The sequence below is a fragment of the Argentina anserina genome, chromosome 2 (assembly GCF_933775445.1).
Source record: "Argentina anserina chromosome 2, drPotAnse1.1, whole genome shotgun sequence".
Classification (NCBI taxonomy): Eukaryota; Viridiplantae; Streptophyta; class Magnoliopsida; order Rosales; family Rosaceae; genus Argentina; species Argentina anserina.
In genome coordinates, this window is record NC_065873.1 from 13,886,682 (window position 1) to 13,910,263 (window position 23,582).

At 39.5% G+C, this 23,582-nt stretch overlaps 1 protein-coding gene across 1 annotated transcript; it reads right to left on the reverse strand.

Moving 5' to 3' along the window:
- Window positions 1-15,985: 15,985 nt before the first annotated feature.
- LOC126783995 (uncharacterized) lies at window positions 15,986-16,699 on the reverse strand. Its single transcript, XM_050509511.1, has one exon. The coding sequence runs from the start codon at window positions 16,697-16,699 to the stop codon at window positions 15,986-15,988; it is 714 nt and encodes a 237-aa protein (XP_050365468.1).
- Between the last annotated feature and the right edge of the window lie 6,883 nt (window positions 16,700-23,582).

Consider the following 23,582-nt stretch of genomic DNA (forward strand, 5'->3'; position numbering starts at 1 on the left):
GCATTGTGTGTTAGAAGTGGATTCCACGGATCAACTCAAAGTGAAGCAACATACCATCATATTCACTGGCATAAAAGGAGATAGCAACCTCGGTAATGGCGGTGAGGATAATATTGTCCAAACCTCTTATCATGTCATGGTGGCAGAAGCAGATACCGTAGAGAAAGACGATCATGAAGATTTTGAAATTTAAGTAGACAAAGCTCCTCCAGAACTTGAAGACGGGGGGGGGGGGGGGGGGGGGGCAAGCCAATATGGACGTACTTAAGGAGATTAAGTTGGGAACAGAAGGAGACCCAATACATATTTTTGTGACTGCGTCTTTAAGTTCCGAAGAAGAAAAAGAATATCTTGATCTGTTGGACAAATCCGCGTTTGTGTAGATTTTCGTGACTTAAATGAGGCATGTCCAAAAGATGATTTCCCTCTGCCAATCATAGAGCTCATGGAGGATGCGACAACCGGGCATAAGGTTTTGTCATTCATGGATGGATCATTAGGTTACAACCAGATAAATATAACCTTAGAGGATGAGGAACTCATTGCATTTCGAACTCCCAAAGGAATTTATTGCTATAAGGTCATGCCATTGGGGTTAAAAAATGCCGGTGTAACGTACTAATGTGCTATGTAGAAAATTTTCGGTGACATGCTGCACAAGTATATAGAATGCTATGTTGATGATTTGGTTGTCAAAACAAAGAAAAGAAGTGATCACCTACAAGATCTACAAAGAGTGTTCGACAGGTCACGCAAATACCAATTAAAAATGAATCATTTGAAGTGTGCCTTTGGCGTCAGTAATGGAAAGTTTCTTGGATTCATCGTGAAGCACCGAGGCATCGAGGTACACCAATCCAAAGTTAAAACCATCCAGGAAATGCCAGAGTCAAGAAATTTGCACGAGTTGAACAGCCTCTAAGGACGACTTGCCTTCATCAGACAGTTCATATCGAACCTGGCGGGCCATTGCCAACCATTTAGTCGACTCATGAAGAAAAATATTCCATTTGTATGGATGAAGGTTGTCGCAATGCCTTTGAGAGCATAAAGAAATACCTGGCGAATCCTCCGGTGTTGGGTGCACCTATCACCGGGAAACCTCTTATCTTTTACATCGCGGCTCAAGAGAGATCACTTAGGGCCCTTCTTTCCCAAGAAAATGAAGCCAAAAATGAGAAAGCCTTGTACTACTTAAGTCGGACCCTCACTGAACATGAGCTAAATTATCCGCCGATAGAGAAGATGTGTCTTGCACTCGTCTTCGACATTCAAAAGTTGAGGCATTACATGCAAGCTTAGACAATGCACTTGGTGGCGCAAGCCGATCTAGTTAAGTTCATATTATCTAAAACATTTCTATCCGGGGGCATGGCTAAGTAGGCGTTACTATTAAACCAATACAACATCGTATATGTGCCCGCTAAAGTAGTGAATGGACAGGCGTTGACCGAATTCGTGGCAGACCACCCTATTCCAGTGGATTGAGAAATCTCAGATGGATTCATGGACGAATAAGTCTTCCTTGTAGAGGTCCTCCCTACTTGGAAGATTTTTTTCGATGGCTCATCTAGGGCAGACGGGGCAGGGGCTGGTCCAAAGTCTCGAAGTGTATGGAGACTCGAAGTTGGTGATTGATCAACTGCTCACTAATTACGAGGTCAAGAAGGAAGATTTGGTACCTTATTTCCAACTCGCCACACAACTCTTGAAGGGCTTTGATAATGTTGCACTCAGACATGTGCCACAGAAAGAAAATCAAATGACAAACACATTGGCAAACTTGGCGGCGACTTTAGCATTGTCTGGAGACGAAAATTTAGACATCCCAATTTGCCAAAGGTGGATCGTGACAACAAAGCCTTCACTCTAGTGTTCCAGTTCTCATGTAGTGTCTGTTTACACCATTGATGTTGAAGATTAGAGACATCCTTTTATCGACTATGTTGACCACAACAAGCTTCCCGAAGATTCGAAGCAAAGGTGGAGCATCAAGCGGCGAGCACCGCTCTTCCTCTACTACAAAGAAACTTTATATCAGAGGTCATTTGACGGATTACTCCTTAAAGCCATGGAAGATGTTCATTTTGGACTGTGTGGAGCACTTCAGTCAGGACCGAAGTTACATTTCAAGTAAGATGATTAGGGTATTATTGGCCCGCCATGGTCAATGATTGTGTGGAGTATGCACAAAAATGCCAAGGTTGTCAGTTGCATGCCAACTTCATTCATCAGCCACTTGAGCCGTTGCATTCGACAATTGCTTCGCACCCATTCGATGTCTGTGGAATGGATGCAATCGGACTCATCACTCCGAAATCATCGGCTGGTCATATGTACATTATGGCAGCTAGAGATTCCTTCTCAAAGTGGGCAGAGGTGATACGGCTCAAAGAAATAACGAAATAAAATGTTGTGGACTTCATTACGGGAAGCATTGTACAATGCTATGGTATACCGCGATGCATCATCATAGACAACGCCAAGTACTTCTCGAATACCGCAACAGAAAAGTTAAGCAATAAATTCCACTACAAGTTTCACTTCTTTTCGATGTACAACGCTCCGGCAAATGGTTTGGCAGAAGCATTCAATAAAACGTTTTGTAACATTCTGAAGAAAACTGTCAGCAAAAAGCATAGGGATTGACATGAGAAATTGGCGAAGCTCTCTAGGCTTATAGAACAACGTGTTGGATAGCCACAAATACTACACCTTATTCTCTCGTCTATGGTGTCGAAGCCGTGTTACCATTAGAGAAAGAAATTCCGTCATTAAGAATCGCTTTGCAAGAAAGTCTCACAAATGAGGAAAATGTCAAGTTGCACCTTCAAGAGTTAGAAGCTTTGGAAGAGAAGAGGCTTAATGCACAACAACACCTGGAATGCTACCAAGCTCGGATGTCACACGCCTTAAACCAAGGTGTTCGACCACGGTCATTTCAAGTTGATGATTTAGTTCGTGCTGTTCGAAGACCCATCATTATGACACACAAGACCGGCCCTAAATTCAAGTCAATGTGGGATGGTCCTTACGTCGTCAGAGAAGTATACACCAATGGAGCTTACAAAATTGTGGCGGAAGACGGTTTGAGGATCGGTCCCATTAACGGAAAATTCTTGAAGAAGTACCATGCTTGAAAAAATCAAAGTATGCTCGAAGTCTGCACGAGCCTAAACTGCACAAGACAAAAAAAAACAAAACAAAAAAATGCTCCACGCCTGCATGAGCTTAAACTGCACAAGACATAAAAAAAACTCTTGAACTACGTGATGACTTGATTCGTTCTTTAGAAGGATACGTAGGCAGTGTGAGAATAACAAATCTTAAGTTCAGTCACACCAAAATAAAAATAAGGGGTTGTCCACTAAAATATGAGCATCTTTGTGACGATGTACATACTTCAGTATCAAAACGTCTGAAGTTAGCTCCTTGTTGCCTGACTTGAGCAGTCGGAAGCTGGCTACTTGGTGATTCACTGCATAAGTCCACTGCAAGAAGGGAGTTGAGCTGCCATAGAATGGAGCTTTTAAAAGCGAATGGCCAGGTAAGAGGGGGATATACGGTTAAGGTGGTGCCATCATTTTGCTCATCTTCAACATCATCGAGGATAGTGATTGTCTCGTCCGTGAAACTCCTGAAAGCCTCCATGGTGAATGTGATGCATAAAGCTTAAAATGCTTTTATTAAGTGTTGTTAAGTATATGAATTGACAGTAGTCAAGCGATTAGATCGTTTACGTTCTTCAAACTATTGAAAGCTGCCATGGTGAATGTGATGCGTAAAGCCTAAAACGCTTTTATTGAGTGTTGTCAACTCCATGAATTGACAGCAGTCAAGCGATTAGATCATTTACATTCTTCAAACTCGTGAAAGTCTCCATGGTGAATGTGATGCGTAAAGCCTAAAATGCTTTTATTGACTGTTGTCAAGTCTATGAATTGATAGCAGTCAAGCGATTAAGTCATTTACATTCTTCAAGCTCCTGAAAGCCGTCATGCTGAATGTGATGTGTAAAGCCTAAAACGCTTTTATTGAGTGCTTTCAAGTCTATGAATTGAGAGCACTCAAGCGATTAGGTCGTTTACGTTCTTCAAACTCTTGAAAGCCACCATGGTGAATATGATGTGTAAAGGCTAAAAGACTTTTATTGAGTGTTTTCAAGTCTATGAAATGCGAGCAGTCAAGCGATTAGGTCATTTAATTTTTTCAAATCCGCCAGAAATCAATGCGTTTTGAAATTAATCGAATGACTAGATCGACCACGACTCTTAAATTGTTATCAAAATCCTATAAAAAAGGCATTAAAACAGGAGTGGAGCCGAGTGGAGCTCAGCCCACCAAGAGAAACAGAGACCACTCACCCACACTCTCCTTCTTTACTTCTCTCTCTCTCTCTCTCTCTCTCAGCAACAGAAGCCACATACTGATCAAAGTGATTGATAGTACCATTAAACAATTCATCTTGCATTCCATTAAACACTGAAAATGACATATTACTATTCATCCTTTCTCCTCTGTAGGAAACACCCATCATTGCTCCCAACAATCGATTTCAACCTCAGAAACCTGAACTACTAAGATATTCCCTCCTTCCCATTCTTCCATTCCGTCCATTCTACCTCTCTTTCTTCTTCTTCTTCCTCCTCCTCCTCCCTCTCTCACCCCATTTAAATATCACCCCCTTCTTCCTTTTATTCCACTCCCTCTGCTCGTCCAAAAGCTTCATTTACCCGTCAGAGGCAAGTGGCTTGATGAGTACATGGACGAAAGCTCCAAGCTTTGGGAAGCCTCTCATGTTCTCAAGTCCGCAATCTCTTCCATGAGGAACGTGAGCACGTTAATGCTGACGATCCTTCTGTACGGACTGGTGTTCTGTTGGCTGGAATCAAGCTTCTGCAGAGTAGGGTACAACGAGCAGGGGTGTATGATATCGGATCACCATTCATGATATCGACGGAGAGATTGCACCAAAAGAGGCAGGGGAGATTGAGAGGATCAACGAGAAGATGGCGATGGAGGATCTGAGGTGAATGATGATGAGGATGGAGATGCTAGAAAGGGCAACTACTATATATATGGGAAAATGTGGAGTTGCTACACCCAAGATAAGGCTGCAAAAGGAATATGGAGCCAATATCATTGCCCTGGCAGAGGAAAAAACGTGAAGGAAAAGATGCTACAAAGGGCAGCTACTATATATATGGAAAAATGTGGAAGAGCTGCTACACTCAAGATAAGGCGTGCAATTGAGATGATAAAGCTCACATGCTACCAAAAGTGTGCTACCAAAAGTATTGTTATCACGTTTCGACATGAATATACAAAAAAAAAATGGGGGAGGAGATAGTGGTGGCTGAACAGTTTGCACATGTGGTGGTGAGCTCTACTCTCAAAACTAAAGTAGTGCCTAAGAAAGTAAGAAGTCATATGCCTCAATTGTTAAAGTTATGAAGGATCACACGCTTACGTTCCTTTCGTGGAAAAAGAGGAGTTCCTTTTTCCTACTCTCAAATTCCCCTTTGGTGAAGTTCCTTTTGTGGAAAAAGAGGAGTTTCTAGACAAAGGTGGGAATGATCACACGCTTATGATGACAAAGAAAACAAATAAGGGCAAGAAAGTGAAACGTGCTTGGGGTGGTGCTAGAAGGAGGGTTTTATGGAGAAGTGATCTCGTGTCAAAAAGTGATGATCACATGCTTATGACCAATGCATGGAAAAAAGTGATGATCACATTCTTATAACCGTATTTTCTAGATTTATAAATCAGTCTTACCTATCAAATTGTGAGACAACTCCACAAAATGGGTGCCTTGATGCAGAGAAATTGGAAATCCGGAATTGTAACTTACCCAATCAACATCAAATCAAATAAATCGACGGAGAGGTCAATAGTTTCCTTTCGTGTCGAACTAAATTTCCAAAGTCATAAGGAAAGATTACTACAAAATTTGTGGAGCCTCGGAAGCTAGCTCCACAAATTCTCCAAATCAAAGTGCATACTTCAAGCTACGCTTTCGGCACGTGACGACGACATGTCTGCAACACGACTTGAAATGCGGGCATTTGTAGACACATGAAATTGAATGAAGTAAATCATCTTCATTAAATGATTAAATTGACCAAGAACCTGAGAACATTACACACGTGGCCCGAAAGTCAACAAAATTAGTCTGGATCCGAATAAAACTTGTGTCAACACATAAATGGATGATCGTAATCGACGCTGCGTGATTCCGACTTAAATCGGAAATTGAATGTTATCGACGATTCGAAATGGTAATCGGACATTTGATTAAATTAATAAATTCCTTAACGGTTATAATTAAATCAATTATTTTCTGATTAATTTAGTTATGAGAATAACTAATTTTAAATTAATCAAAAAATACATATTGATTTAATTATACATATTAAGAAATTTATTATTTTAGTGTCATTAAAATATTCTATAAAATAGAAGCCTTGACACTATAAATACCCCTTCCAACATGAAGAGAAGAGAACTGGAGAAGAAGTGAGAAAATTACTTGAGCAAGATCACTCTCGAGAAATCCCGAAGTCTCCGAAGTTCACGAAGAATCATCAAGTTATCAAATCGCATGTTCTTCATCAAATCCAAATCCAAACTCAAGTCCACGAAGAATCATCAAGCTATCAAATCGCTCGTTCTTCATTAAATCCAAATCCAACTCAAGTCTATGAAGAGTCATCAAGCTACCAAATCGCTCGTTCTTTATCAAATCCAAATCCAAACTCAAGTTCACGAAGAATCATCAAGTTACTAAATCGCTCGTTCTTCATTAAGTCCAAATTCAAACTTAAATTCTCAAGATCAAGTGTACGTCATCCTTGAGCCAAGTTACACACGGAGATAGAATCAGAGTAGTTGACAAAGATTGTAACTTCGCGCTTGATTATCAATAAATTACATTTTATTTGTATACGTGTCTGCATTTTCATTTGTTTTCAGATTCTCGTTCTACAACCAGAATTTGTTCAGGTTCTCGGCCTTGTCGGCCATGTTAGAGAAACAATTTTGTGCCCCAAATCCATGCTTATGCATTCTTGCTCTTCGTCCTAATCGAGAGGATCTGACGCAAATCTACATTTCTTGACGAACAGTTCCGTGTTTGAAACATATGTTTGAAGGGAGCGTAGTCTCGATAATTCGCAAACAAAGCTGATATATATAATAATTGAAATATATGGAGAGGTGTGTGAGTATATATATATATAGTTTAAGCTGCTTAGTTCTTATATATTCGGTAGTATATATATTAATATATTATCCAATATCAATTACTAAAAGAAGATAATAGTGTGTTGGCCTGTACGTCTTATTGGTGAGAAATGGTACATATATATATCTAGCTAGATTGCTTGAAAACGATCAAGTCTTGTTAATTTTTAAGAGGCATACTGTTATTTTCTTCCTCCTGTCTAGACAACTGAATTGCAACAAGGATCCTTTTGCGCTGCAAGCCTGCAAGTGCCAAAGAGGTAGGTCAAAAGTAGCAGCAGCCCACAACACTGTTAGGGATATGATGGTCCTAGAAAAACCGAAATGGTAACCGAGAATCGCTAAGGCATTAGCAACGAAATTAAGTTCCGTCAATCACTATGTATGTGCGAAAGAACTGGACTGCAACCCAGCACCAAACGTCGTAATTAATATCCTTCTTGATAGGACTAAGCCTCCACGTGATCTTAAGGTTCTTTCGAATTCATAACACGAACAGTTGATGAAAAGAGCAGAGTCATCACCCTCCAAACACACCGTACCGTTGATATATAAGTCGAGCTCTTTAGCTACCGCTGATGAGCTCTCTACCCGATTTTTATATAAACCGGGTAGAATACGTACAGTCGTTTGGTTTGTTATCTAATGAAATCAACTATTTATTTCAAAGAAGAAAACTGGACTAACTTATGAATAGAAGGCTTAGAAGCTCTCCACGTCCCTGACATTCAAATGATAAACTTCGATCAATTTAGATAATCAGTTTCCATTTTTATTAAAATTTGAATGTGAAGAAGATGGAGGTAACTATTTAAATGAAAATTAGGCATCTGGTTAATTGCATCTTTTGATAAATTTAGATTCAATGTGTATAATAGTTTTGCTAGTTTGTTAACAAATTTAGCATTGCACTATTGTTATCAGATACGTATGTATCCATCTTGTTGTAGAATCATTCTGCAGAAATGCAGCTTTATTTGGTAAAAAAGTGAAACAAATTCTACCTATAACAAACGGGACCTATCCATTGACATTACAATTAAGTATGAAATCTTCCTGCACATATTGGTACTCAATGCTCTCAAATCACATCTTAGTCCATAGACATTTTAGACAATTAATGTTGGACAAAGTTATATGGAAATCAAAATCCCACTAGATAGGAATACTGACTACTCCTGCTTGCCATATGTGCACATGTACGTATCTTCACATCAACATTGTCCTCGGGTAGGCAATGCCACTATATAAACTTGCAACACAGGCAAACCTTCACTATCAGTTCATCATCATCATCACAATCTTATCTACCAGCTAGAATTAAACACTCTTGTCGATCATATAGAAATGGAGGAAGTAGAGGTAGTCATAGTAGGTGCTGGTCCTGCGGGTCTAGCAACCTCTGCTTGCCTTAACCGTCTTAATATCTCACATATCGTACTCGAAAGATAAGATTGCTATGCTTCCCTTTGGAAGAATACGTCATATGATCGTTTAAAGCTTCACTTAGTGTCACGCCCCAAATTTTGAATCATAAAAATTCAAATTCAAAGACATAACCATTTGAATCAAAATCAATTATATTACACTTGCAATATTTACAAATCTTGAACAAATAGTGCAAGTAACATTTACAAGGAATTCATACAAGACAATTCCTACAATACACACGTATAACTCTACACTATAGATTAGTGCACCGGGTTGTAAACAACTAACCCGATAAACTTTTTAAGCTTGTATGAGTAAACTTGACTCAAGAATAACATGCTTATAATTTATAAGCAACGACATTTAAATTCCACATCACACACATACATAAATGCATGATAACGATTAATGGTTCCTATGTAAAAACATAGTTTAGGAACTCACTTAAATATACAACAAAATGAAGTAGACGAGAAAAACCAGCAACGTAACCCAAAATCATGAAATCAGGAAACAACTCACACATTAGTTTCATTAAAAACTTCATATCCCTTTCTCAAAGGGATATGCATGACAAAATTATAATTTGGGAATTTAACAACTCAACAACTAACAAAAACATATCGCAATTAAATTCTCTTTTAAAAACATGCACTTATGAGACCCAGATAACCCCACTAGGTTACCTCTCATGCTATGCATCGGCAGACAAATTAGAGCTCTAACTGATTATAACCAATCACCAAGTCAAAGGCATAGTTCCCGATTTAATTGTCATCACCAGGTCCGAATACCAGAAAACGTTTTAACAAAACTCAAATGTTAAAACAACACATACAATATAATCAATCCACCCATAATAATATTGTATAAAACCAAGTAACTCTCACAACATCACAACATCAACACGTCATACAATAAAACAATTAACTAGAAGATACATTTTCTTCCATTCCGGTCACATCTGCCAACAATATCAAATAATCACACACAATAAATCAAATTACCGGAATGTACATTTTATTTCCTTCTGGTTCCTTCCTCCACATTAAGATATAATAATGTTAAAGGATATAAAATATAATATAGCAACGCATATATTGTCACGACCCCGAAATTTAAAATATGAAACTCGAAAATCGAAGCCATGAAAAATCAAAAACAATCTCAATAAATCAAAACCGTCTCATCGTCACAACGTATCATTACTGAGTTCATAGTACAACTCAGCCGAATGGATTATTATAAAACCAATTTAAAATTTAAACATTATTTTCAAAATGGAAATGTAAAATCCTCACAATCCTCACCACAAAATAAATAAATAAATTTCGACGTCTTCAGAGTAATCCGTCAATTGTGCTAATCCACACCTGCAAAACTATCCCCTACACCATCGAATAGGTGCACCGGGATTGTAAACACAAACCTAGTAAGCTTTGCAGCTCGTATGAGTAAAGAAATAATATAACTCGCATATAAATATAGAAGAAGATACTGAAAACATTTATTTATAAATGTACTCATGAGTTATTGGACAGCCCATCTGGTTGTCCAATAATATCTGAAAATATACGTGCTTATGAGAAATCGGGCAACCCATCTGTTTACCCAAATACATTTATAATAGGGTACTCATGAGACTCAGGTACTCATCTGTTACCCCTCATGCTAGTACGCCGCCAGACATTGGGCAACCACTTGCTACCCAATATTAAAATATGGGTACTCATAAGCCGGTAACGTATCTGTTATTTCTCATGCCAGTATACTGGCAGACATATTAGAGCTCTAACTGTATCGTAACTGTCGCCCGACCAAAGCTATGTTCCGACATGCCAACACGTCCGAAGACAACAAAAATGTTTTAACATAACTCAAGTTAAAACCACGTACAAAACAATCCTCACATGTTATTGTACAAACCAAGTGACATGCTCGAATAAATAAATATCAATGCCATAAATGAACTTATTTGAAAACGAAAATATGACAGTATATATTATAGCAACCCATATATATGTATTGATTCTTACAAATTATACACATACACAACCCACTATATCATATACATATCATAGTTCAATCTTTTTAAATAAGTGTAATTATAAATCTCCTCTAAGGGTAAATTTGTCACTGTGAGATTTTACTCAACTTATATTCCTGAGCGTAATTTTCCACAATTCCGAAAGCAATCTTTACTTGTTTCGTCGATCCCCTAGATTAGATAAGATGTGATTAGAGACGTTACGTAAAACCTCAAATGCCGAAACAATACTAATCTTTTACTGTTAAGCAAATTTCGGTTTCTACGAAATTGCTGTTCACAAATTACTATTCATGTATTACTGTTCATATATGTACTATCTATGTATTACTTTTCATATACATACTGTTTACGTATTACTGTTCATAGTAAATACTGTCAATAAATACTAATCACTGATTTATCCTTCAATTTACTTTACAAATATTGTACGTAGAATACTTTTACATTTACTGTTCCTAAAATACTTTTAAATTTACTGTACGTAAATTACTTTTTACATTCACCGTACATAAATCACTTTTACATAAAGTACTGTTTGAAAAATCACTGTTCACGCGCCACCTCCGGCGACAGTGCGTGGCGCTCACGCGCCTCTCCATAGTGGTAACGCGCGGCTTGCCTTCTGCCACCAAAAATCTCTCCTTCCTTCTTCTCCTTTCTTCCAAGGCCGCCTTCATGTTCCTCCATAATCTCTCACGCGCCGCCACAGACGGCGACACGCGCACCTCCACCTCCCCCTCGGAAACAAACTCTGATTTCAACAATTCCAACATCAAATCGTAGCATGCAAGGACATGAACGTTTTCGTACCTAATCCGAGCCCTAGGACCGTCGAGAAGTTGTCGGTGGAGCTCGAGACATCGCCGGTGATCGATTTCATGGTGGATTCGAAGCGCGACGTGATTTGGGCCCAAATCGATTGCAGATGGCACTGGGGTGAGGATCGGCATCGAGATGCTATCCTTCGTGTGCTTGCGTCGCCAGAGACGAGACTTGGACGGCGACAAGTTGCAGGGGCTTTGAATCGACGGAGGAGGTTCGGCGTGGAAAACAGCAGCGAGGGAGGACACGTCCTGCTCAAGGTTTGCTGCGGTCGGGCTTCTGGAGGTCGTGGAGTGGCGGTGAGAGCCACAGAGGCCGGGGTGTGGAGATCGCCGGCGAAGGTGGGAGCAATGGAGAGAGAATCGGGGAGAGAGAGAGAGAGAAGAAAGAGAGAGAGGAAGGCTGCGGGTGAGGGGTTTCCGAAAATCGAAACCCTAATTCCTAAAACTTCCTTTTTATACCCTCATCTAAAATCGGAGACTAACTTCCATCGTTAATAACTTTCACGTACGATGTCCGATTAGAACGTGTGACGTGTCCACGAAATCGTATCGGTGAGCTCTACAACTTTCGTGAAGGACGTTTTCTGAAACGAGCGATGGAGTAAAAGTAGATTCTCGCGTCGCTTTACGTAACATTTTTCCAATTTAGTTTTCCGAATACGGTTCCGTTTTTGATTTTGACAACGTCGCGAAGTGAAACAAATGTGTTTTATTAAATTTACGAAGTTTATTAATTTCTAAGAATTCGTATAATTTGATCCCGAAAAAATCGGGTCATTACAATCTACCCCCTTAAAGGAATTTCGTTCCGAAATTCAAGTGCTCTACTCAACAAACAACTGCGGATATCTTGTCTTCATATCCGACTCTAGTTCCCAAGAGGCATCGCCCTCATCATGATGGATCCACAACACCTTGACTAGCTCTACTTCTTTCCTCCGGAGCTTCTTTGTGGATCTATCCAAAATACGAACCGGCTCAATAACAAATGTGGCATTCTCCCTCACCACTATGGAGCTATGATCAATCAAATGCGACTCATCCGGTACATACCTCCTCAACATAGAAATGTGGAAGACGTTGTGAACGCCAGACATGCTATTAGGTAAGGCTAGTCGATATGCTAATTCTCATACCTTCTCGATAATCTCAAAGGGCCCAACATACCTCGGAGCTAATTCCCTTTCTTGCCAAATCTCACTACACCCCTCATAGGTGAGACTTTTAGGAACACATGATCGCCGATCTCAAATTCAACATGTCTCCTCTTTAAGTCTGCGTAGCTCTTCTATATACTATGTGCGGTTCGGATCCTATCTCGAATGATCGAGATCTTCTCCGTGGTTTTCTGAACCACCTCCGGGCCTACTTCGGCCCAACAGATAGGTGATCTACATGGTCTAGTATAAAGAGCCTTATAAGGTGTAATGCCGATGCTTGAATGGTAACTATTGTTGTAGGCAAACTCAATCAGCTTCAAGTGATCTTCCCAGCTTCCTTTAAAATCAAGCATACAAGCTTTTAACATATCCTCCATCACCTAATTCACCCTTTTTGTCTATCCATTAGTTTGAGGATGAAAAGCAGTACTCATATGTAAGGTAGTACCCATAGCCTTCTGCAAACCACCCTAGAACTTCAACATGAAACGTTCATCTTGATCAGAAACAATAGAAACTATAGCTCCATGAAGTCTCACTATCTCATCCGCATATAGTTTCCCTAGCACGTCCATGGAGTACTTCATAGACACTGGAAGAAAATGTGCCGACTTCGTCAATCGATCGACAATCACCCATATCGCATCGTGACCCTTCTTGGACTTAGGCAGTCCAGTCACAAAATCTATAGATATTTGTTCCCACTTCCAAAGAGAAATAGTTAATGGCTTCAAAATGGCAGTAGGTCGTTGATGTTCTGCCTTCACTTGTTGACACGTAAGGCACTTTGATACAAAATCAGCCACATCTTTCTTCATCCCGTTCCACCAGAATTGCTTGCATATGTCCTTATACATCTTGGTGTTCCCTGGATGTACGGTATAACGAGATCGGTGTACTGTGCAAAGGACCTCCTCCTTGAGATCAGTACCATCTGGGACACACAATCTTGTCCCAAACCTCAACCCTCCATCGGGTCCAACTCTCCACTCGGATGGACATTCATCAAGCATATCTACTACGAGGTCTGCCAACTTAGCTTGTGAGAATTTATCTTGTGCCTGACCCTGAATAATTCTTGAGATTAATGTAGGTTGCACAAAGACACTACCAAGAAAGACTTTTGGTTCTCTTCCCGATGGTACCAAGTCAAATTCCGATGCATTTTCGAGCATAATCCATTCTTGAACCAAAAGAGAAGCTACCATACCCCTTGGTTTCCTACTCAAGGCATCGGCCACCACATTTGCTTTTCCGGGGTGATACTCCAATGTGAAGTCATAATCCTTGAGAAGTTCCATCAATCTCCTCTGCCTCATATTCAATTCTTTATGTGAGAATAGATACTTCAAACTCATATGATCAGAAAAGAGTTGAAATTTCTCACCATACAAGTAATGTCTCCAAATCTTTAAGGCAAAAACAACTGCAGCGAGCTCTAGATCGTGAGTGGGGTAGTTCTTCTCATGGACTTTTAATTGTCTAGAGCCATACGCAACCACTCCTCCATGCTGCATCAACACACAACCCAAGCCTTGGAGCGAATCATCACTATAAATGACATAACCGCCCCCAGTGGAAATTGTCAACACTGTAGCTGTGGTCAAGCTGGTCTTTGGTTTGTTGAAGGCCTCCTCACATGGTTCTGTCCACACAAACTGAACGTCCTTCTTGGTCAACTTGGTCAATGACGATGCAATACAAGAAAACCCTTCGATAAACTTCCAGTAGTAACCTGCCAAACCAAGGAAACTACGAATCTCAATAGGGTTCTTTGGACGACTTCAATTCTTCACTGCCTCCACTTTTGACGGCTCTACTAATACTCTATCCTTTAAGACTACATGACCAAGGAACTTGACTTCTTCCTTCCAGAACTCACACTTCTCGAGTTTGGCGTACAATCTTGCTTCCTTTAGGGTTTGCAACACCGTTCTCAGATGCATTACATGCTCTTCTTAAGACTTGGAGTATATCATAATGTCATCCACAAACACTACAACAAACTCATCCAAGTACGGGCTAAAGATTTGGTTCATCAAACTCATAAAGACCGCTGGTGCATTTGTCAGACCAAAGGACATGACCACAAACTCATAGTGTCCGTACCGGGTCCTGAAAGCTGTCTTTGATATATCTTCTTCTTTCACCCTGAGTTGATGGTAACCGAATCTCAAATCAATCTTAGAGAATACCGTAGCTCCTTTAAGCTGATCGAACAAGTCATCAATCCTAGGCAAGGGATACTTATTCTTGATGGTCACCTTATTCAGTTCCCTGTAGTCCACACAAAACCGCAGAGAACCATCTTTCTTTTTCACAAAAGAACCGGTGCTCCCCAAGGTGAGACGCTAGGTCTAATGAACCCTTGGTCCAATAGTTCATCTATCTGCACCTTCAACTCCTTAAGTTCGTTCTGTCTCATTCTATAAGGCGTCTTTGACACTGGTGTCGTATCAGGTACCACATCTATGCAGAAATCTACAACTCTTTGAGGAGGTAACCCTGGTATCTCCTGGGATACCTCACTATACTCAGATACTACCACAATGTCTGCAATAGTTACTTTCTGATCTACAAATTCCACATGTGCCAAAACTTCTGTTCTCATGGCATTATCTGACTTAAGGCAACGATAACGAAACATTGGTTCTCCGGGCCTATGAAAGAATACCATGTCAAAGCAATCAATCAATGCGTGCTGCGGTCTCAACCAATCAATTGCTAGGATCACATCATAGGTGTGGTCCGGAATCACTATCAAAGAAGCAGAGAATTCTCTACCTTCAATTACAATAGGACAAGCCTTACAGATTGTCTCCAGTTCGTAGGACACTCCAATAGGTGAAGTGACACATAGAGAGTTTCCAAGAGGTGTAGGAATCAATCTTAACATCTCCACTACCGAACTAGCAATAAATGAATGCAATGCCCCTGTATCAAACAGTACTCTAGCAAGGTAGTCAAAAAATAGATAAAGTACCTTCCACTCCTGTGTCGCGCTGACCCACTGCAAAGACTCTCGCTTGGCATGCTGGTAACTGTATATGCTGATGTTCATGTCTACCCTGCGAAGGTCGGGTATAGTCTTTAGCAATATGTCCCACCTACCCACACTTAACGCAGCCTGTTCTCTTTGATTTCAGACAAATTATGGCGTAGTGCCCCATTTCGTTGCAAACAAAACACCTTATTGCTGCTATCGGTCTAACAGGTGCGGTCCTAACAGATGGAGATGCTGCCTTAGCCGGAGTCTGGTGATAGGGTCTCGGCCTCTTTCAAGATCCACCTCTTGGTCTTGAGGACCCGTTGCCTGATCTGATTGCCTTGTTTTTTCCTCTAGCATCCCTATTTTTCACATCTCCTCCGCGTGTCTTATTCGCCTGTTCCAAATTCAAGACACTCTCATACATTAACTCATTGGTAGACAGACAAACTGCTGATATGAGAGTCTTGTACTCTTGCTTAAGTCCCCGTAGAAATTTCTGGGCTAAGGAGGTTGCACCCATTGGTCTGAAAAACCGATACAACTGTGCAAAACAGGCCTCATTCTCCCTAACAGTAATATCTCCATGTACTAGATCAAGGAACTCAAGTTCTAACTCCTCCTGCACTGTAGCTGGAAAGTACTTTTCTCGAAAGAGTGCAGTAAAACCATCGCAGGTCATAGTAGACACATCCACAATCCGCCTCATGCTCTTCCACCAATCCATAGCATCATCTTTTAAGAAGAATGTGGCTATCTCAAAGAAGGTTTCCGTACTCTCAATCCAATGATCCGCTACCATATGATCCAGGCCCCCATGAAATGATGGCGGTGACAGACTACTGATGTCCTTGATCAGCTTAAGCACGCGACCATCGTCTCTAATGACTGCCGCGGGGTTAACCTGTTCTTCATGAGGTGCCGTCTCCTCATAGAGGTTCTCTACATTGCGGACTCGGCCTCCTGCCCGTTCTCGGCCTTGTGCGCGGCCCTTCTCCAAATTCATCACCTTGAACATTTAAATACTTAGTCAATACATGTGAAGTCTTGAATCCAAATAAAAATAGATCCAACATATATTAACTTAACATATTCAGAAAAGAAGGTGTATCATCGAAGTATTGTCACAATACTTAGAGGACAAAACTTTAAGGTGTGGCTCTTAACACTCTTGCGTACCCAGCGACATATCAATACTGAAGAGCATGTGATGGGGGTCCGCTGCAGTCGGGCCACCGCTCCTTGATGATACTGATAGATCGCCAAATACACAACCTAGGCTCTGATACAAACTATCACGACCCCGAAATTTCAAGTATGAAACTCGAAAATCGAAGCCATGAAAACTCAAAAACAATCTCAATAAATCAAAATCGTCTCATCGTCACAACGTATCATTACTGAGCTCATAGTACAACTCAGTCGAATGGATTATTACAAAACAAATTTAAAATTAAAAAATTATTTTTAATGGAAATGTAAAATCCTCACAATCCTCACCACAAAATAAATAAATAAACTTTGACGTCTTTAGAGTAATCCGTCAATTCTGCTAATCCACACCTGCAGAACTATCTCATACACCATCGAATAGATGCACCGGGATTGTAAACACAAACCCGGTAAGCTTTGCAGCTCGTATGAGTAAAAAAATAATATAACTCACATATAAATATAGAATACAATACTGAAAACATTTAATTATAAATTTACTGATGAGTCATTAGACGGCCCATCTGGTTGTCCAATAATATCTGAAAATATACGTGCTCATGAGAAATCGGGCAACCCCTCTGTTTACCCAAATACATTTATAATAGGGTACTCATGAGACTTAGGTACTCATCTGTTACCCCTCATGCTAGTACGCCGCCAGACATTAGGCAACCACTTGCTACCCAATATCAAAATATGGGTACTCATAAGCCGGTAACACATCTGTTACCTCTCATGCCAGTACACCAGCAGACAGACTAGAGCTCTAATTGTATCGTAACTGTCGCCTGACCAAAGCTATGTTCCGACATGCCAACACGTCCGAAGACAACAAAAACATTTTAACATAACTCAAGTTAAAACCACGTACAAAACAATCCTCACATGTTATTGTACAAACCAAGTGACATGCTCGAATAAATAAATATCAATGCCATAAATGAACTTATTTGAAAACGAAAATATGACAGTATATAATATAGCAACCCATATATGTGTATTGATTCTTACCAATTATACACATACCCAACCCACTATATCATATACATATCATAGTTCAATCCTTTTAAATAAGTGTAATTATGAATCTCCGCTAAGGGTAGATTCGTCACAGTGAGATTTCACTGACCTTATATTCCTGAGCATATTTTTCCACAATTCCGAAAGCAATCTTTACTTGTTTCGTCGATCACCTAGATTAGATAAGATGTGATTAGAGACGTTACGTAAAACCTCAAATGCCGAAACAATACTAATGTTTTACTATTAAGCAATTTTCGGTTTCTACAAAATTGCTGTTAACAAATTACTATTCACATATTACTGTTCATATATGTACTGTCTACGTATTACTTTTCATATACATACTGTTTACGTATTACTTTTCATAGTAAATACTGTCAATAAATACTAATCACTGATTTATCCTTCAATTTATTTTACAAATACTGTACGTAGAATACTTTTACACTTACTGTACATAAAATACTTTTAAATTTGCTGTACGTAAATTACTTTTTACATTCACCGTACAGAAATCACTTTTACATAAATTACTATTTGAAAAATCACTTTTCACGCGCTACCTCCGGCGACAGCGCGTGGCGCTTACACGCCTCTCCATAGTGGTAGCGCGTGGCTTGCCTTCCGCCGCCCAAAATCTCTCATTCCTTCTTCTCCTTTCTTCCAAGGCCGCCTTCCTGCTCCTCAACAACCTCTCACACGCCGCCACAGACGGCGACAAACGCACCTCCTATGAGACTGTCAGTAAATACTAATCACTGATTTACCCTTCAAACCGGAGCGCGTGGCTAGCCCACCGCCGCCCAAAATCTCTCCTTCCTTCTTCTCCTTTCTTCCATAGCCCAAGACCGCCTCCCTGCTCCTCCACAACCTCCCAAGCGCCACCACAGACGGCGACACGCGCACCTCCACCTCCCCCTCCAAAACCAACTCCGATTACAACAATTTCAACATCAAATCGTAGCACGCAAGAAGAGGAACGTTTTCCTACCTAAATCGGGCCCTAGGACCACCGGGAAGTCGTCGGAGGAGCTCGTTAAGTCGCCGGTGATCGATTTCATGGTGGATTCGAAGCGCGACGTGATTTGGCCCCAAATCGATTGCAGATGGCACCAGGGTTTGCTGCGGTCGGCCTTGTGGAGGTCGTGAGAGTGGCGGTGAGAGCCAGGGAGGCCGGGGTGTGGAGATCGCCAGCGAAGGTGGGAGGAATGGAGCGAGAATTGGGGCGAGAGAGAGAGAGAGAGAGGAAGGCTGTGGGTGAGGGGTTTCTGAAATTAGAAACCTGAATTCCTAAAACTTCCTTTTTATACCCTGTTCTAAAATCAGAAACTAACTTCCGTCGTTAATAACTTTCACGTACGACGTCCGATTAGAACGCGTGACGTGTCCACGAAGTTTATTAATTTCTAAGAATTCGTATAATTTGATCCCAAAAAAATCGGGTCATTACATATATGTATATTATTATTACCATTTAATGTCCATATATAAATTGACTATATCATGTCATTATCCAGATGTATAATCCAATTTCATTCTCACATTCACCATAGTCCATAATCACCAAAACTTTTTAAAATCATTTGATTAAAATACCGTTTTACTTATCCATGAACCGTAGATGATCCAGTTCACGTAATTTAAACTAAAACATCTTTTTAGAATAAATTTTATAAGCTAGTGATGCAAGGATTGTGTTAACAACTTATCTAAATTCAATAATTATAATACTACTTCGATCATGATGATCATTGTGAGGTTTACTCACCTTAGCTCCCGATGTGTCTTCAACTCATAATAAGGAAAGTACTAGCTGACACAATCACTCAATAACCAAGCATCACCTAACTAGATCAATGTTGCAACGCAATAAAACTTGAGGTATTAAAAGAACGATTAATATTCTACTTCTCTCACTTAAACTAAAACTAAAATTACGTCACATACACAACTTCATTGGAGACTAATAAGTCTTTAACTACCCCAAAAGTGAGTCGGTCATGACAACACTTCTATCCAAAATGTCGAATTTAGATGCATTAACCATTGATTAAAACCAACTAAATGATAACACTAAAAATCTCCAAATATCACCATTCGTATAACCCTAAAAAATGAATGAATACAATAAAGATCATTTGTTCATGAGAATCATGCAATTTAACCAATTTTCATGTCCAGGTTTTGCCATCCATAACAAGCATAGAAGGAAATGAAATCCAATTCGAGAATGGCTACCTGAAATGTTATGATGCTATCGTATTTGCTACAGGCTACAAAAGCACTGTGCTAAAATGGCTCAAGGTATAACCTTTGCTGACTCTATTTGAATACTTTTTTTCTTTCATCTTGTATGAGTAGATAATTTCTAAAATAGACTTCTCACATGTATTTGTTTTACTCGTCCTCTATAGGATGGCAACTATCTCTTTAATGACGATGGAATGCCAGAGAAAAGTTTCCCAACCCACTGGAAGTCACAAAATGGTCTTTACTGAGCTGGATTCTCAAGGCGTGGACTGTTTGGAATTTCCCATTATGCAAGGTGTTTATTAACAATATTTATGGAGAAATTATATTTTTATGGCGCCCCGTCTAAATTATAGATCGAATGAGTCCTCCATTTTCATTTCATAGGAGAGTGTAGATAATAGATAATGATTCGATCTTATTTTTTATTATCACTGTCATTCTTTCTAAAATATACCCAATGTTTTAAAATGCAAAGACACATCGAAGGGGTTTTATTGAGAACCTTAAACCTTAAAACTTGAGGCGTATAAGACATAAGCCTTATGTTATAAACAATTAGTACTTAATACGTAAATTTATAATTATATACAGACAAATATAACATATATACATGAAAACTTACCAATAGATTACATTTAGATATAATGAAATTCATAATCCAAACTTATTAGATAGTTTTCATCAATGTAAACACAATATATACAGTAATATAAAAAGATACCTAAAAATTTTATTGTATAAGGCGTAGTAAAAGACGTGAAAAAAGCTATAGATGTGAACAACGTAAGCTTTTTTAAGCCTCACTGCCTAGACAAAAAATATAGACGTTTTATAAGTAACCTTAAGCTTTTTAAGCTTTAGGCAAGCATTGAAATGAGTTTTTTAAAACATTGATTATACCCCAACCCCCTCCCTTCCTAGCTCGGTAGCTCCATTTCTAATTTTTTTTTATAATTGCAGTATTCTCCTTTTCTAATATTCTTCAACACACCCCAACTCCCTTGTCACTAGGGCTCGTCAATGGACCGGGCTTAAGCACATTTAAATAAGTGACAGGCCGGGCCGGGCCGGGTATTTTCACAAATATAAATATCTAAGCCTGTCCACAAGATCCAAACCCGCCCACTTAAAACGGGTCTTGCGGGCTTTTACGGGCTGGGCCTTTCGGACTTGTATTAGAAGAAAAAATATAATACTCTTATTTAAGGGTCACAAATAAATTCTAGTTTCGAAATATTATCGATTGAGACCAATAGATATGATCGATATATATACTTAGGGATCCTGTAAAATTTTGTCTGTTTGGGACATGGTTTGACCGTACGTACATACAGTAAAAAATGCATTTTAACATATATTAAAACCTCATTGACTGAGGTTGTGCCAAAAGGGTTTCTCGTTGCGACCGAGTACGATCGATCAGTAAAAAAAGTTAGGTGATTTAAAATATGTAAACAACTTTTGCCATTTGCATCTTGGTTAAACGTCCTCCCTTAGGGCATATTAGTGGTGTTTTTGGTTTACCGGAAATTATGACGGTCAAACGAGGTTCAAATTGGATGAATTTTTTATAGAATCACTAAATATATATACTGATCACATCAGATAGTGTCAATCGCCCTAATATAAAAGCTATGATACATTAGTGGACACTTTGGTGATCGACAACTGTACTTCGAAATATGGTCGATCGACGCCAGCATATGTGATTGGCATATATATTTAGGGATCCTGTGAAAATTTCGTTCGTTTTGGACATGGTTTGACTGTCCGTACCTACGGTCAACAAAAAAAAGAGGCGTTTTGACATATTAAAACCCCCATTGACCGGGACATTGCCAAATAAATTTCCTTGGTGTGACAGCTCACAGGGTGGTAACAAAAATTAGGTGATTTCAGATATGCAAACGGCTTTCGGCGTTCGCATCTTGGTAATGAGTCATCCCTTAGGGCATATTAGTGGTGTTTTTGGTTGATCATAAATTCCGACGGTCAAACGAAGTCTGAATTGGATGAAATTTGTACAGGGTCACCAAATATATATACCGATCACATCAGCTGGTGTCAATCAATCTTGAGATGTTTTTTTTTCATATAGTCGCTTCATAATGCGATAGTTTTATTTTAAACCTAATATAAATGTTATGAGACATTAGTAGACACTTCGGCAATTGTCTCCAGTTCGAAATATGGTTGATTGACATGAGTACATGTGTCGGTATATATTTAGGGATCCTGTAAAAATTTCGTCCATTTTGAACATGGTTTGACCTTCCGTACCTACGGTCAACAAAAAAAGAGGCGTTTTGACATATTAAAACCCCAATTAATCGGGGCTTTGTCAAATGAGTTTCCTTAATGCACCACGCACGATCGGTGGAAACAAATTAGGTGATTTCAGATATGCAAATGGCTTTTTGCATTCGCATCTTGGTAATGGGTCCTGTTTTAGGGTGTATTAGTGGTGTTTTTAGTGGACCGGAAATTCCGATGGTCAAACGAGGTCTGAATTAGATGAAATTTTTACAGGGTTACTAAATATATATACCGATCACATCGGCTGGTGTCGATCGATCCCGAGAAGTTTTCTTCATATGGTCGCTTCATAATGCGATAGTTTTATTCTAAACCTACTATAAATATTACAATACATTAGTGGATAGTTCAGCAATCAACAACTCCGGTTCGAAATATGGTCGATTGAACCCACCATATGTTATCGGTATATATATTTAGGGATCCTGTAAAAATTTCGTTCGTTTTGGACATGGTTTGACTATCCGTACCTACGGTCAACAAAAAAGATGAGTTTTGACATATGAAAACCCCCATTGACCGGGGCTTTGCCAAATGAGATTCAAAATTGGTGTGACTGCGCACGATCGGTGATAAAAATTAGATGATTTCATATATGCAAACAGTTTTCGGTGTTCGCATCTTGGTAATAGGTCATCCCTTAGGGCATATTAGTGGTGTTTTTGGTTTACCAGAAATTCCGATAATCAATTGAGGTCCGAATTGGATAAATTTTTTACAGGATCATTAAATATATATATATATATATATATATACCGATCATATCTGCTGGTGTCAATCGATCGCGAGAAGTTTCCTTCATATAGTTGATTCATAATGCGATAGTTTTATTCTAAACCTAATAGAATATGTATGTATAATATTTTATTATTTGGCGGACTTTTACGAGTTTGGCCTGACGGGATTTTGGCGGGCCGGGCCTTGCAAGCTTTTGGCGGGCAGGGTCGGGTTTCACACCTCTAAACTAAGCCCGGCCCTCTATCCATGAAAGCCGATATTTACAGGATTTCTCGCGGGACGGGCCGTGTAAAAGCCTATCGGACTTGCGGGTCTCCACGGGCTAAATAATGAGGCCTAGTTGT